The sequence below is a fragment of the Phocoena sinus genome, chromosome 12, assembly GCF_008692025.1.
Source record: "Phocoena sinus isolate mPhoSin1 chromosome 12, mPhoSin1.pri, whole genome shotgun sequence".
NCBI lineage: Eukaryota > Metazoa > Chordata > Mammalia > Artiodactyla > Phocoenidae > Phocoena > Phocoena sinus.
The window spans coordinates 78,610,449-78,622,600 of NC_045774.1; the positions used below are offsets into that span (position 1 = coordinate 78,610,449).

General features: G+C 39.7%; 1 protein-coding gene across 7 annotated transcripts in view; it reads right to left on the bottom strand.

Annotated features, from left to right (window-relative positions):
* The window catches only part of MYO6 (myosin VI), a 144,572-nt gene that overhangs the window by 71,198 nt on the left and 61,222 nt on the right, over positions 1 to 12,152 (bottom strand). For all 7 annotated transcript variants that reach the window (XR_004352529.1, XM_032651168.1, XM_032651167.1 and 4 more), the window contains 4 exons: positions 7,394 to 7,467; positions 4,317 to 4,446; positions 2,297 to 2,402; positions 1,029 to 1,084 (listed from right to left, as the gene is read on the bottom strand). Coding sequence is in view for 6 of the 7 variants with exons in the window: in XM_032651168.1 (XP_032507059.1) it covers positions 1,029 to 1,084; positions 2,297 to 2,402; positions 4,317 to 4,446; positions 7,394 to 7,467 (366 nt within the window). In the remaining variant the exon portion in view is untranslated. The remainder of the gene's footprint in view (positions 1 to 1,028; positions 1,085 to 2,296; positions 2,403 to 4,316; positions 4,447 to 7,393; positions 7,468 to 12,152) is intronic.

Here is a 12,152-nt window from a genome sequence, read left to right on the forward strand (position 1 = left end):
TAGCTTCTCATCTGTGAAGCAGAGATAAAATAGTACTTACCTCATATTCTATGGAGATTTAAGTTAGGTAACAGATTTTAAGCAAATCAGACAAGGCCTAACACATCCCACACATGTCAGTATCATCATCATTATTAAATACTTACTGAAGGGGTGAGAAGAGTGTCCAAAGAGGCCTGAAACACCTCAGAGAACTAAAAGGAGACCAATGTGAACTAAATGAGAACTAAATGAGACCAATGAGAACTAAAAGGAGACTAAAGCATAAGGCTGCAGAGGAACAACGACTCAATCAGACCAGAGGAGGTGGGGCAGGCCACACAGCGCACTGGAGGTGATGATGTGAATTTGGGGTTTTAGCTTGAGAGAAATACGAAGCCAATAAAGGGCTCAGAGCAAAAGAGGTCACTCCGACTTCCACACAGAGAACAGGTTAAAGGGCAGCCAGACCATAAGAGGGGGGACCAGTCAGGAACCTGTGCTGCAGGAGGCTGCTGCAGACTCAGCGTGACGGCAGCGGGGACCAAACAGGATCCGAGAGGTCTCTAAGGGGTGAGCAAGCACTGACAGCCCGGGGAAGTCAACTTACAGACTCCTGTGTACTCTTTCCAAGTGTACTCTTTCATTGAAATGATTTCCCCCAGCACCTCATTTCCAAATAACCCTCTCCCTTTCTCCTTTACAAAAACAAGGTCAACAAAATAAACAGGAGGCAGGAGGGCTTCCTATATTCCTCTCATTCATCCGACAGATATTTATGGAGCATATACTATGTATCAGGCACTATTCCAGGAGTTTGGAATATATAAAATCCCTGCCCTCTTAGCACGGACATGGGGTCGGGCGGGGCGGGGAAGACAACAGACAATAAGTAAATGAGAAGATAACATCTGAGCAAAGATTTGTAGGAGATGGCAGAGTCTTTTGGATCTCTTGGAGAACACTCCAGACCACTTAGAGGATTCTTCTAAGTTAATTTCAGGACATATCTAGCAATGGAAAATAAGAATTTTAAAAATTAACCATACCTTCGACAATTCTATCATCAATGTCTTGACCGGTTCCATACGATTCAGTCAGATATCTGTTTAAAATACAGGATTAAAAAAATGCTGGATGAGAATGATATTGCATGCATTATCTTTCTAATTTTAATATTATTTAATACATCTAAAATTTAAACCTGGATCATGCACTGGAATGGCTTATTTAAAAACTACAAATTTATATTTAAATGCAACTACTATTCTGTTATAGCTTTTTAAATGTTTAAATTCTATCTGGATGGCCTTTAACATCTAAATCAGCATTATTTTTTAAAACTTTTTGGGAATATTCTGATTTTAACCAACTATTTAGTTATAAATATGCCACAGAAATATTGCACACAGAAATATTCATCTTTGACACTGGGAGGAGGGTTGTGGGGAGGTAGAAATAAGAAGGCCAATCATCATAAACTTAAGGTAAAAAATGGTTTCAACCACTCTAATGGCAGGACTATTGAAAAAAGAACACAAAGGCTGGATTGTGAAGGAACATTCCAAGATTTCCCTTTGCCTGACCAGCACTGGTCTTCTCCAGGATCCTCATGAGAATAGCATGTCAGAACTAGATTTCAACAATCTGCAGCTTAGCTTCCACGTGTCTGTTCTTGTAAAAGGGACAGAGCCCACCATTTCAAACTATGTCATGCGAGAGTATTCAAAGTCAACGGGTTCAAATCTCAAGGAGATCTTTGAAACTCTTTGCTCATAACATGTTCATGGCAACACTATTCACAAGAGCCAAGAGATGGAAGCAACCCAAGTGCCCAAGTGCCCACTGAGGAATGAATGGGTAAACGAAATGTGATACATAACACACAAGGGAATATTACTCAGCCTTGAAAAGGAGGAAAATTCTGACACATGCCACAACGTGGATGAACCTCAAGGACATCATGCTATGGGGGGATAAGACAACCACAGAAAAACAAAAAGTATATGATCCACTTATATATATATAAGGTATCTAAAGTAGTCAAAATCATAGAGGCAGGAAGTAGAATGGTGGTTGCCAGGGGCTGGGGTCAGGGGAAACGGGGAGTTATTTAATGGGTACAGAGTTTTAGTCTTGTAAGGTGAAAGGTTCTGGAGACTGGCTGAACAACAATGTGAATATACTTAGCACTACTGAACTGTACACTTAGAAGTGGTTAAGATGGTAAATTTTATGTTATATATATATATTTTTTACCACAATTAAGAAAAATCAACCTGCTCAAAGTATTCTAGGTCAGCTAAATACTCCTCACCTTAGAACAAATTTTGTATTTTCCGTTTTGCCAGCTCCTGATTCTCCAGATACAATGACAGACTGACTCATCTTGAGCACCTTCATGTCTCGAAAAGCCTTATCAGCTGGGGTCAAAATAATACATTAACGATGAACAGTGTATTCAATACAAAATTTTCCAAATCACAGAAAGTCCATTTACTATTAAAAAGCACTTGCTCCTAAAGAAATTATAATGTGTGTTTACAGTTACCAAAATTTTTAAATAAAATCATTGAAAAGTGTTCAAAACACCTCTAAAGGTATATACGTTAAATGTTTTCTCTAGTTATCCTGACAGCTAGGTAATATGAAATCAAATAAACAACTCTTATGTTTGTACTAGAATGTCTCCATATTATGAGCTGTGGCTCAGCTTTTCCTCATACTACAGCAGACCTGCAGAGAGATGAAAAATGCTCACTATGCATAAACTAATGACATCCCCGGAGGAAAAAGCAAGAAGTGACGAGCTACCAATTAAGAAATCTGGCAGCCAAAATTTCTGCTGGAGAAAAAAAAATACATAACTGCACAATAAATCTGTGGGGTTTTTTCTGTAATACTACTATTAAATTTAAACATCGTGTAGGATTTTTCAGCATTTCAAAAATAGGCAAAATTAATTGCTTTAAATTTTTTAGATTTGTGATTATTTATATACGCAATTTTTAACTATCTTCATTATACTCCAACAATTTAGACTATAAGATGTCTTTAAGACTCCACGGACAAGATGAGCACAATTCAGTTCTATTAAAGTGGGCTCAAATTAAAACAATTTTGATTAAAAATTAGGTCCTGACAAACTTAGCCCTATAAGGCAACTATTTCTTACCTCAGGCATGTGCTACCCATACCAGCGAAGAAAGCCCTACTAATGGCTTTTACTCTAAGGGCCAAATGCAAACTACACACAAGGGTATTCACACATCCCTTTGACCAATTTATCAGCAATCTATTCCACCCACTTCCGTGGAATCCTTGTAAAAACTTTTTTAGCAGTAAACAACTAAAAATAAGAGCCGGTTTATTTACATTTTAAACATGTAACTTGCTCCCATTGAGGTTCTAAGGATTTTGCACCATTTAGCCAGCTGACAGAACACATACCCATGCCCATCAGAGCATCACAGAACCAGAAGTCAGTGTGCAGCTGCACCGGACTTGGTGTACACACTCACTCTTGCCTAGTAGCACACAGTACACGGTCAGCCAAATCTAGAGGTGAAGCCCGGTTAGGCCATAATACAGGTACAAAGAGAAAGCCCAGAGAGAAACTAATTGCACTAAGAACCAGAACCAAAACGTGTCATCATTTAACTGCCAGCTATTTCTGAATCCCAAGACCTAGCTAACATCTCTGTACCTGCAGTCACCAGCTATGGGGGACGCCTGTCAAATAACTCCCTCTCTGCTCCCCAGAGCTAAAGTGCTTTGAGATGAGAGAGCGCCTGAGAAAGACAAAGACAGATGTTGCTGCCTTCCCACACGGATACCCCAGAGATATGAAGCATGTATCACTGTCGATCCTTTACATTTTACAGAGCCCTGATGCGGGACAAAGCATGGAAGACGTCTGCTCTCACAGCTCCTTTCTAGCCCAGGTTAACGCGCTCACTAGTGATGACCTGGGTAACAGCAGACAGCCCAGGCCTCCTTCCTAGTTGTGGAAGGAGGACACTTTTCAGGTGGAGTCAGAAGAAAACAATAGGTCAGCTTTTATTATGACCTACTTTCAACTGGGTGGACACGCTTAAGATGACACAGGACTTTAACAAAGGTAATGAGGTACAACCTCCCCATGAGTTGGCCACAAAAGTATCTTCCCCACCCTGTGTGAATACATGCTCCTGACATGGTGATACATTCAGAATGCACACAAGCCCTCCAAAATACGTATTCGATTCATGGTATCTCTTATTAATCCAAAAGAAAAACTGAGTAAATCTGTACAATTTAAAGAAAAATAAATATTAAGATACAATTAAATTACTTACCAATTGCGAAGACATGAGGTGGCATCGTCCCAAGAGATTTTCCTTGGTACGACTTTATTGTTTCTGAAGAATATATTTTAGGTATGTCAAAGTATGGGTTCACTGCAATCAGAATGTTGGCCACATATGTCTAAGTGGGAAAGACATAAACATAAAATTTTCCAATTACTGTTTTCATTTAAAACCAAACAAGGGTCACAGGAGAAAGAACACACAGCAAATAGACACCCCCAGTTCTCTCTATAAGTAGAACTCCTAAATCTGCATTTCTAGACCTAAATATTCCCTGATCTCTATAGGACCCATATTTCTCTAACTCTTAATATTTACATCTTCTTAACCTATAGCCATCTAAAACTCAGCACATCCAAAATCAAAATCATCTCTCTTGACGTCCCTTTGCCTCAAAGGAAACATGCTCCTCCCACACACCCCCTCCCAGGTTCACCACTACCAGGTCTGCCTGGGCAGAGCTGAGTCTACACCTCCATCTCAGACACCTCCTGTTGACTCCACTTATGACATCTACTCTATGCCTACAGCCTGAGTTTTGCTTATTTGTATTCCTCGCCTAGACTACTTTCCTCACCCTGCTACTAAACAGTTTAACATAGCTCACAGGACCCTCTAGGCCCTGAAGAGTTTAACATAGCTCACAGGACCCTCTAGGCCTATGCCCATCACTGAAAGCCAAGGACTGATTTAGCTCGGTGGTGACCACTTGGTCCCAGATTTTTGCAAAACAGCATATGCGCTAACCATTGCCTAGAATACTGACGGGCTACATGTTTAATGAGCAAGTGAAGCTTGCTTTTAAATCTGAAATTTCACTGTGGCTTCAAAAGACCAGAAAAATGCCACCAATAGGATTTATAAAATTCCTTGTGGGTAGAAAGAGAGTTGTGGTTTAGCAATTAGTTGTGGTTTACTGGCCAAACTAGGGCACACAAGACCATGTTTTTCTCTTTTCTGCTTCTAGTTGTGGAAGGGAAATGATGCAGAAAACCCGAACTCTCAGCCTATTCAACTAAAATTCCGTGAATGTTCCCAAAGATGTTTCCTGGAGTTGGGTAAAAAATAAGAAATTCCCGATAATAATGTTTCTATGGGAAACAAAAGGAAAGTAACAGAGACTTTAGTAACCAAGGGAAATGTTAAATGTGAATTAGCTATTGTTCTACTCAAATCTAAGGGAGAATGGTGGCAATTCTGGTTGGTGAGACATATAAAAATATCCAATTTAAACTATTCTGAACTGCTCCCTTCTCTTACATATATTATGATAATAATAACTCTATTTGTGTATTGCTGATATTTAATGGTTTTATAACTAAAAGGCATAACTGGCTAGGCAAGTCACGGCTTTCATTAACTTTGAAAATACTGGTTTTCCAAACAGGAGCTGATGACGCTAAACAGCCACTATCTTAACACATAGGTCATATGCCCAACTGCCTACACATCTTAGGTCAACTAAACATAATGTGAAAAAAGGACAACTGATTTTTTTGAAAGTACAATGAATTCTGCACGTAAACCTTCAGCTATCAATGGTCACAGTCGGCAAATGTAGCACCACTGCAGCACAGGGAACCTTAAAAGACCAACGAAAATCCCATGGGTGTGAAGCTTTCCTATAAACATCCCAAATAAAAACAAAGTATCTCAATTTCTCTGAATAAGATCATTCTGTAAAGGTAATTTGAAATTTGTAAACTTCAAGAAAAAGATATTAAAACTTGCTCAAATAAATAAGACTGTTCCACTACCACCAAGTGATGTTAGACATGTAAAGAAAAAATAGTAGCCAGTTCTTCTTGAAAGATGGTTACATCTAAATCAACTTTTACTGACTTATTACAAGTTAAGCTGCTTTAACAAACAAATTTTTAAAATCTGTATTATTTTAGTACCTAAAACAACATTTAGCACACATTAGATACTCAATATTAGTATGCTGATTAAATGAATTTTGCTTCTAAATATATTTTTAAATAAGAATAGCCATATATATATATGTGTGTGTATATATATATATATTAACCGAAATACATTATTTAGTTGATTTTGAGAAAAATCAAGGAGGAAAGTAAAGACTTAATAACTATGTATAACTGTAAGACAGCAAGTAAACTCTTTTGGAAAAGACTAGATTAGTTCTATTTCCCAGCTGTCATTACTTGGACAGATGGCAAAGACTAAAGGTAATTTAGTCAGAATTAAGTAAGTACAATTAGGCAAATTGATAGTGATATAAAAGATTAAGAATGTCATTTGATCTAGGAAGTGTCAAAGAAGCCATGTGTTTTCTTCGTTCAAAAATAATGAAGAGTCCCATCTTTATAACAGGAGGGCTACAGTGCGGTAATTTACCTCCAGCCAACAAAGGGATATATAGAACTCATACGTGCCCAATGAATCATTATAATTAAAAAACAGACTAGTTAAGTATCCATCTGAATGGTGTGGTACAAACCCTATTTCCATTAAAAGCATTGTCTTTCATTTTTAAGTATCCTGGGTTTTTAGGGTAAGTTATCTATTTGGAATGAAATACTGCAACTATTCAGGCTCTATTATCAGCACTTCAGTGTGCTCGATATTTCCTCACGTACTGCCTTCTATTCTAATTCACACCGTTTTGTCTTCCAAGTTTTTAATTTCAATACGTATGCCTTATAGTCTGCCGTAAATGTTTTGCAGAACAATGTGGAAACTGCATCAATTAAACAGATCTACAGATATATGCCAAAAGTTAAAAAAATCAAAACTCAAAATAATCAGTGTTCTTTTTTTTTAAATACCCAAATTGGATAGTTTTATGTCTGAATGATATTAGATGATGCTCTGCATTCATTATTTCATTCTGCAAATATATATTAAGTGTCTACTAGGTACCATGTGTGGTCTAAGCCCTGGTGTTGGAGCAATAAATCAGAAAAGAATCCTTATCCTCGTGGAGCTCACACTCCGTTCAGTATGATTTCCTGTTAGAAAATTTCAATCTCAACAAAATCAAACAGTAGCACGTAAAATAATTATGCCCACAAAACTTAACCTACAGGTAAAATACTTACGTAAATTCTATCTTTACTGTATCGAACCTTGATATTATGGAGCAGTGTGGCTTCATTCAAATACATTAATGAACCTGAGATGGAAAATTTGTAAATCATTAGCTATTTGAAGAAAGAAAGTAAAATAAAACAATACCATCTTAATTTGAATCGCTCTGATCCAAAGCTAAAATTCACCTGTTACGTTAGATTTAATTCCATCTTTTTCCTGGTACATGTAAACCCCAGAGGCTGATGTAAACTGTATCTAGTTTACATATGTGTTACAGTGGTATTTTTAAACAATAAATTTCCAGTGAGGTGAGTACCTCTAGTTCGTACTAGGTGAGTACAAAAAACCGAGTACAATTCAAGTGGAAAAAAAGAACTACTTTAGACAGTGCTGATTTTAATACATTTTGACACAAAAAAGATTAGTAGACGACACTAATCCCATCTGATGCTCAGAATTTTACAGGAAAAACACAAAAGATAAAATTTTAGAATGGGAAGGTCGTGTCATTCAGGCAGTGCCTCACAACTGATAGACTAAACAAGAATCCTGAAGAAATCTGTACGTCTTAAACCAGGATATGCAGCTAACGGACAGCAGCATCAGGGTAGAAATCTTGTTTTCCTAACGTCTGTTCTCCTAACGCTCTGACACATCCTGTTCTCCCAGCCTGATCTACTGCCCCGGCCCTCAGTCCCCTGAGCTCCATTTCCACGTTTCCACCACGCACTTGAGCAGACAAGCCCACTCTTCCCCCAACCACTCTGTTTCCATTATCAGCACCACCATTTCCCACTCATCTATTCTGCAAGCCTTAGTCAATACTAGGACCATCCTCTCTTACCCGCCCCCCTTGCTCTAAGCCCATTTCCAAGTCTTTATACATGTAATAAAGTATAGCACAGCACCAGCTTCATGGTAGGCACTCAAAATTAGCACAATCTGAGTCTCTGAAATGTCTCTCCTTTCTTTCCATTTCCAGAGCCCCAATCCCAGTTTAGGCGTCGTCACCTCTTCTGTAATCACAGCAGCCTCTCACTTGTCTACTGCCGCAGTCTCTCTCCTCTCTGACCCAGATTGCTCAGTGAATTAATCTTAACACACTAGAGCCCTGACTAAATCTCTCTCTTCCTTAAAACTCATCAGTGGGTCTCCGTCAACTACCAAATCCATGTTCAAGTCTGATATTCAAGGCCCTTAGTAAACCTGCATTCAACTGACCTTTTCATAGAATTTTCCATAACTCCCTTTAATATGGTCTAACCTGCAGGCAGACTAAACCATTTACCAAACTCAACTATCATGCACGCATTGGGCTGCACCTCTCTATTTCTAGGTATCAACAATCCACCTATCCTTTAAGGTCGGTTCAAAGACTATCCCTCAAATGACACCTCCCCATTCTCACTACGCCACCACCACTAGGACTACTTGCTCCTTTGTACTTGCATTATGGTGCGTACCCCAGAATGCCAGTCTTGTGATGACAATTTTGTATATCTGGTTTTGGCTTCTATCCCTGAGGGCAGGGCCCTGCCTGATTCATTTGCTTGTTTGCTTGCTCCCTCACTGAAGTTGTATATATGCCTACACTGTATGTATATATAACCTACAATTCAACACCTGACCAATTCTGTGAAACAAGAGCCCGTTGCTCTACCTGTCTCAACAGACCGCCCATGCTCCTACACTCACACGATGCAGCCAGTTCACACTGCAAGGACACGGGCCTCACTGTTTTCTAATGCCACTTACAGCAGAAAAATACAGAGTAAGAAGTGGGGGGGAGGCCCCTAACGGTCGAACGGCAGCCCTCCTTTCAGGTGAGGAAAGATGTGGAGAAGGCAGGCAGCAGAGGGCATCTCGTGTGGGTTCGGTCCCCTACTTTCCATACCCCTGCACTTCTTCCACCCCCGTCCCCAGGAGCTTGATCTACAGGCTGCCTTTCCCTATGCAAAGCACAACATCGAACCACTCGCCCATCACTCAGCTTCCTCTGAAACTGCCTGGCTGCATGATACTCTACTCTCTCTGCTTCCTGTAAGTAAGAATGCCTAATCCCACGATACGGCTCCCCTAGAAAAGCTAATCATATACATCTACATGGCATGTGGATGGCTGCTTGCGCTTCTTCCTTTACCTCCTCCCATACTTACCACCAGCCTTCTCAGGGATATCTGGTAATTCAACTAAATAAATCCCTCACTGTTGTCCACAGACAGATGAATGGATAAAGAAGATGTGGCACATATATACAATGGAATATTACTCAGCCATAGAAAGAAACGAAATTGAGTTATTCGTAGTGAGGTGGATGGACTTAAGAGTCTGTCATACAGAGTGAAGTAATTCAGAAAGAGAAAAACAAATACCATATGCTAACACATATATATGGAACCTAAAAAAAAAAAAAAAAAAGGTTCTGATGAACCTAGGGGCAGGACAAGAATAAAGATGCAGACGTAGAGAATGGACTTGAGGACACGGGGAGGGGGAAGGGTAAGCTGGGACGAAGTGTGAGAGTAGCATGGACATATATACACTACCAAACGTAAAACAGACAGCTAGTGGGAAGCAGCCGCATAGCACAGGGAGATCAGCTCGGTGCTTTGTGACCACCTAGAGGGGTGCGATAGGGAGGGTGGGAGGGAGGGAGACACAAGAGGGAAGGGATATGGGAACATATGTATATGTATAGCTGATTCACTTTGGTATAAAGCAGAAACTAACACACCACTGTAAAGCAATTATACTCCAATAAAGATGTTAAAGAAAAAAATCCCTCACTGCTGAAATACCTGCCAATGACAATAAAAATTTGGATGAGAGGGTCTTCCTCTCAAATTATGCTACTCAGACTACTCCATTTAAATAAAGACACAGAAAAGGAAAGACAGAAGGGAACACGTACGACCCTCAGCTTGCCAGAATGGGAAACGGTTAAGTCTCAGTGGCCTCTGCATCCCTGAAGGCACGACCTAGGGATGCTCAGAGGGTCTTGGACATCACTTCCTGCTCCACCAAATTCCCTCCTCCCCTCCCCTCCTCTCCTAGTGGCCACCCCAGGACTACTTGGTTTGGCTACTGACATGCAATAGTTTAGGTGAACTGTTCCCCTTTTATGCCTAATTATTCATAGATTTGACTATACACTCGATATTAAAAACTTTTTAATAAGACATAATAGAAGAATGAACGTCTTTGTTTCTTTATAAACTCTGTAAGAAGAATTCTGGTATAATTAATATATACTGAAGACACCAAAAGTTTCTAATGAAGACTAGATATCACTCAATCCTTAAATTTAGGAATCTGACTAGGGAGTTATCTAAGCATTTAAGATTCTGCTTATTTGTTACAGTCCTGGCTCACTGAGAGAAAAAGAAAAAGAACCCACAAACAACTTCAAGGCAATAGAAGTCAATCACTTCTATCGTTACATTGTTGTAGAAGTCATTCCATTACTGAAAAAGAGAGTGAACCGGGCAACTTTGGGGATTCTTTCCAATATTATAGTTTACACTTTATTATTCTCGACTTCTAACAGTGATCATTCATGAAGATTATCATATGCCATGTAAGTAACAGTAGCTTAAAAATTAGCACCAAAAAAATGCTTATTTTAATTACCAACCTCACATCCCTGAACTATTTTCCTATTCTGGCATTAATCCTCAAGAGTCAAGTAAGAAGGCAAAGTTAACAGACTAAACTCCACACATACAACCCTTCACATAGAAAACCTGGAGCTAAAACTAGGTAATAAATTTTGCTATATTATGAGGGCACTATCAGAAGTCCACTCGTGTGTCTGTTTCAACAGAACCTTTATCACATAGTTCAGGATGCTCTATAGACATCAAGCTCTTTTTTTTTTTAAGATGTTGGGGGTAGGAGTTTATTATTATTATTATTATTTTTTTTTTTTTGCTGTGTTGGGTCTTCGTTCCTGTGCGAGGGCTTTCTCTGGTTGCGGCAAGTGGGGGCCACTCTTCATTGCGGTGCACGGGCCTTTCACTATCGCGGCCTCTCTTGTTGTGGAGCGCAGGCTCAGTAGTTGTGGCTCGTGGGCCTAGTTGCTCCACGGCATGTGGGATCTTCCCAGACCAGGGCTCGAACCCGTGTCCCCTGCATTAGCAGGCAGATTCTCAACCACTGCGCCACCAGGGAAGCCCCCGACATCAAGCTCTTAATCATCACATTATTACCGTGATACAGAGAAGAGGAAAGGATTTTAGAAATACGCAAGTGAGACCCAAACAAACAACGTCATGTGTCACTTGGCGGAGGACAGTGGTGTAGTGGGCAGCCAAGCCTCAGGCAAAAGGACTAAACTAATAAGTGATGGAACCACTTTCGCTGGAAAACCTGCATTCTAAACTCAACAGTTAGAGCTGCATTCATGATGTGGTTTCAGAAAGGGGACATCAAGTAGGGCTGGACTACTGTGTGGTGAGGACAGGTGACATCCTCAGCAACATTCCTGCCGTCTGGCATCACCAGAGTCAACACCTACAAGAAGCGGCAAATCTCCACTAAGACCGGGAAAACTAAACGGTCAGACGAGTCCACCACCATGAAACAATCAGAGGGAGACTGCTTAAAATATTCAAGAAATGGATTAAAAGTAATTCAACATCATTTATTATGTTTAGCTCTACGTGGATATAAAAACCAGAAAACATTATTTTGATATATGAAAAGGACTGATTCCAATTCTGCATACCCTAGCAAGTTTTAACAGAAAAGAATTTTCTCTTATTTTAG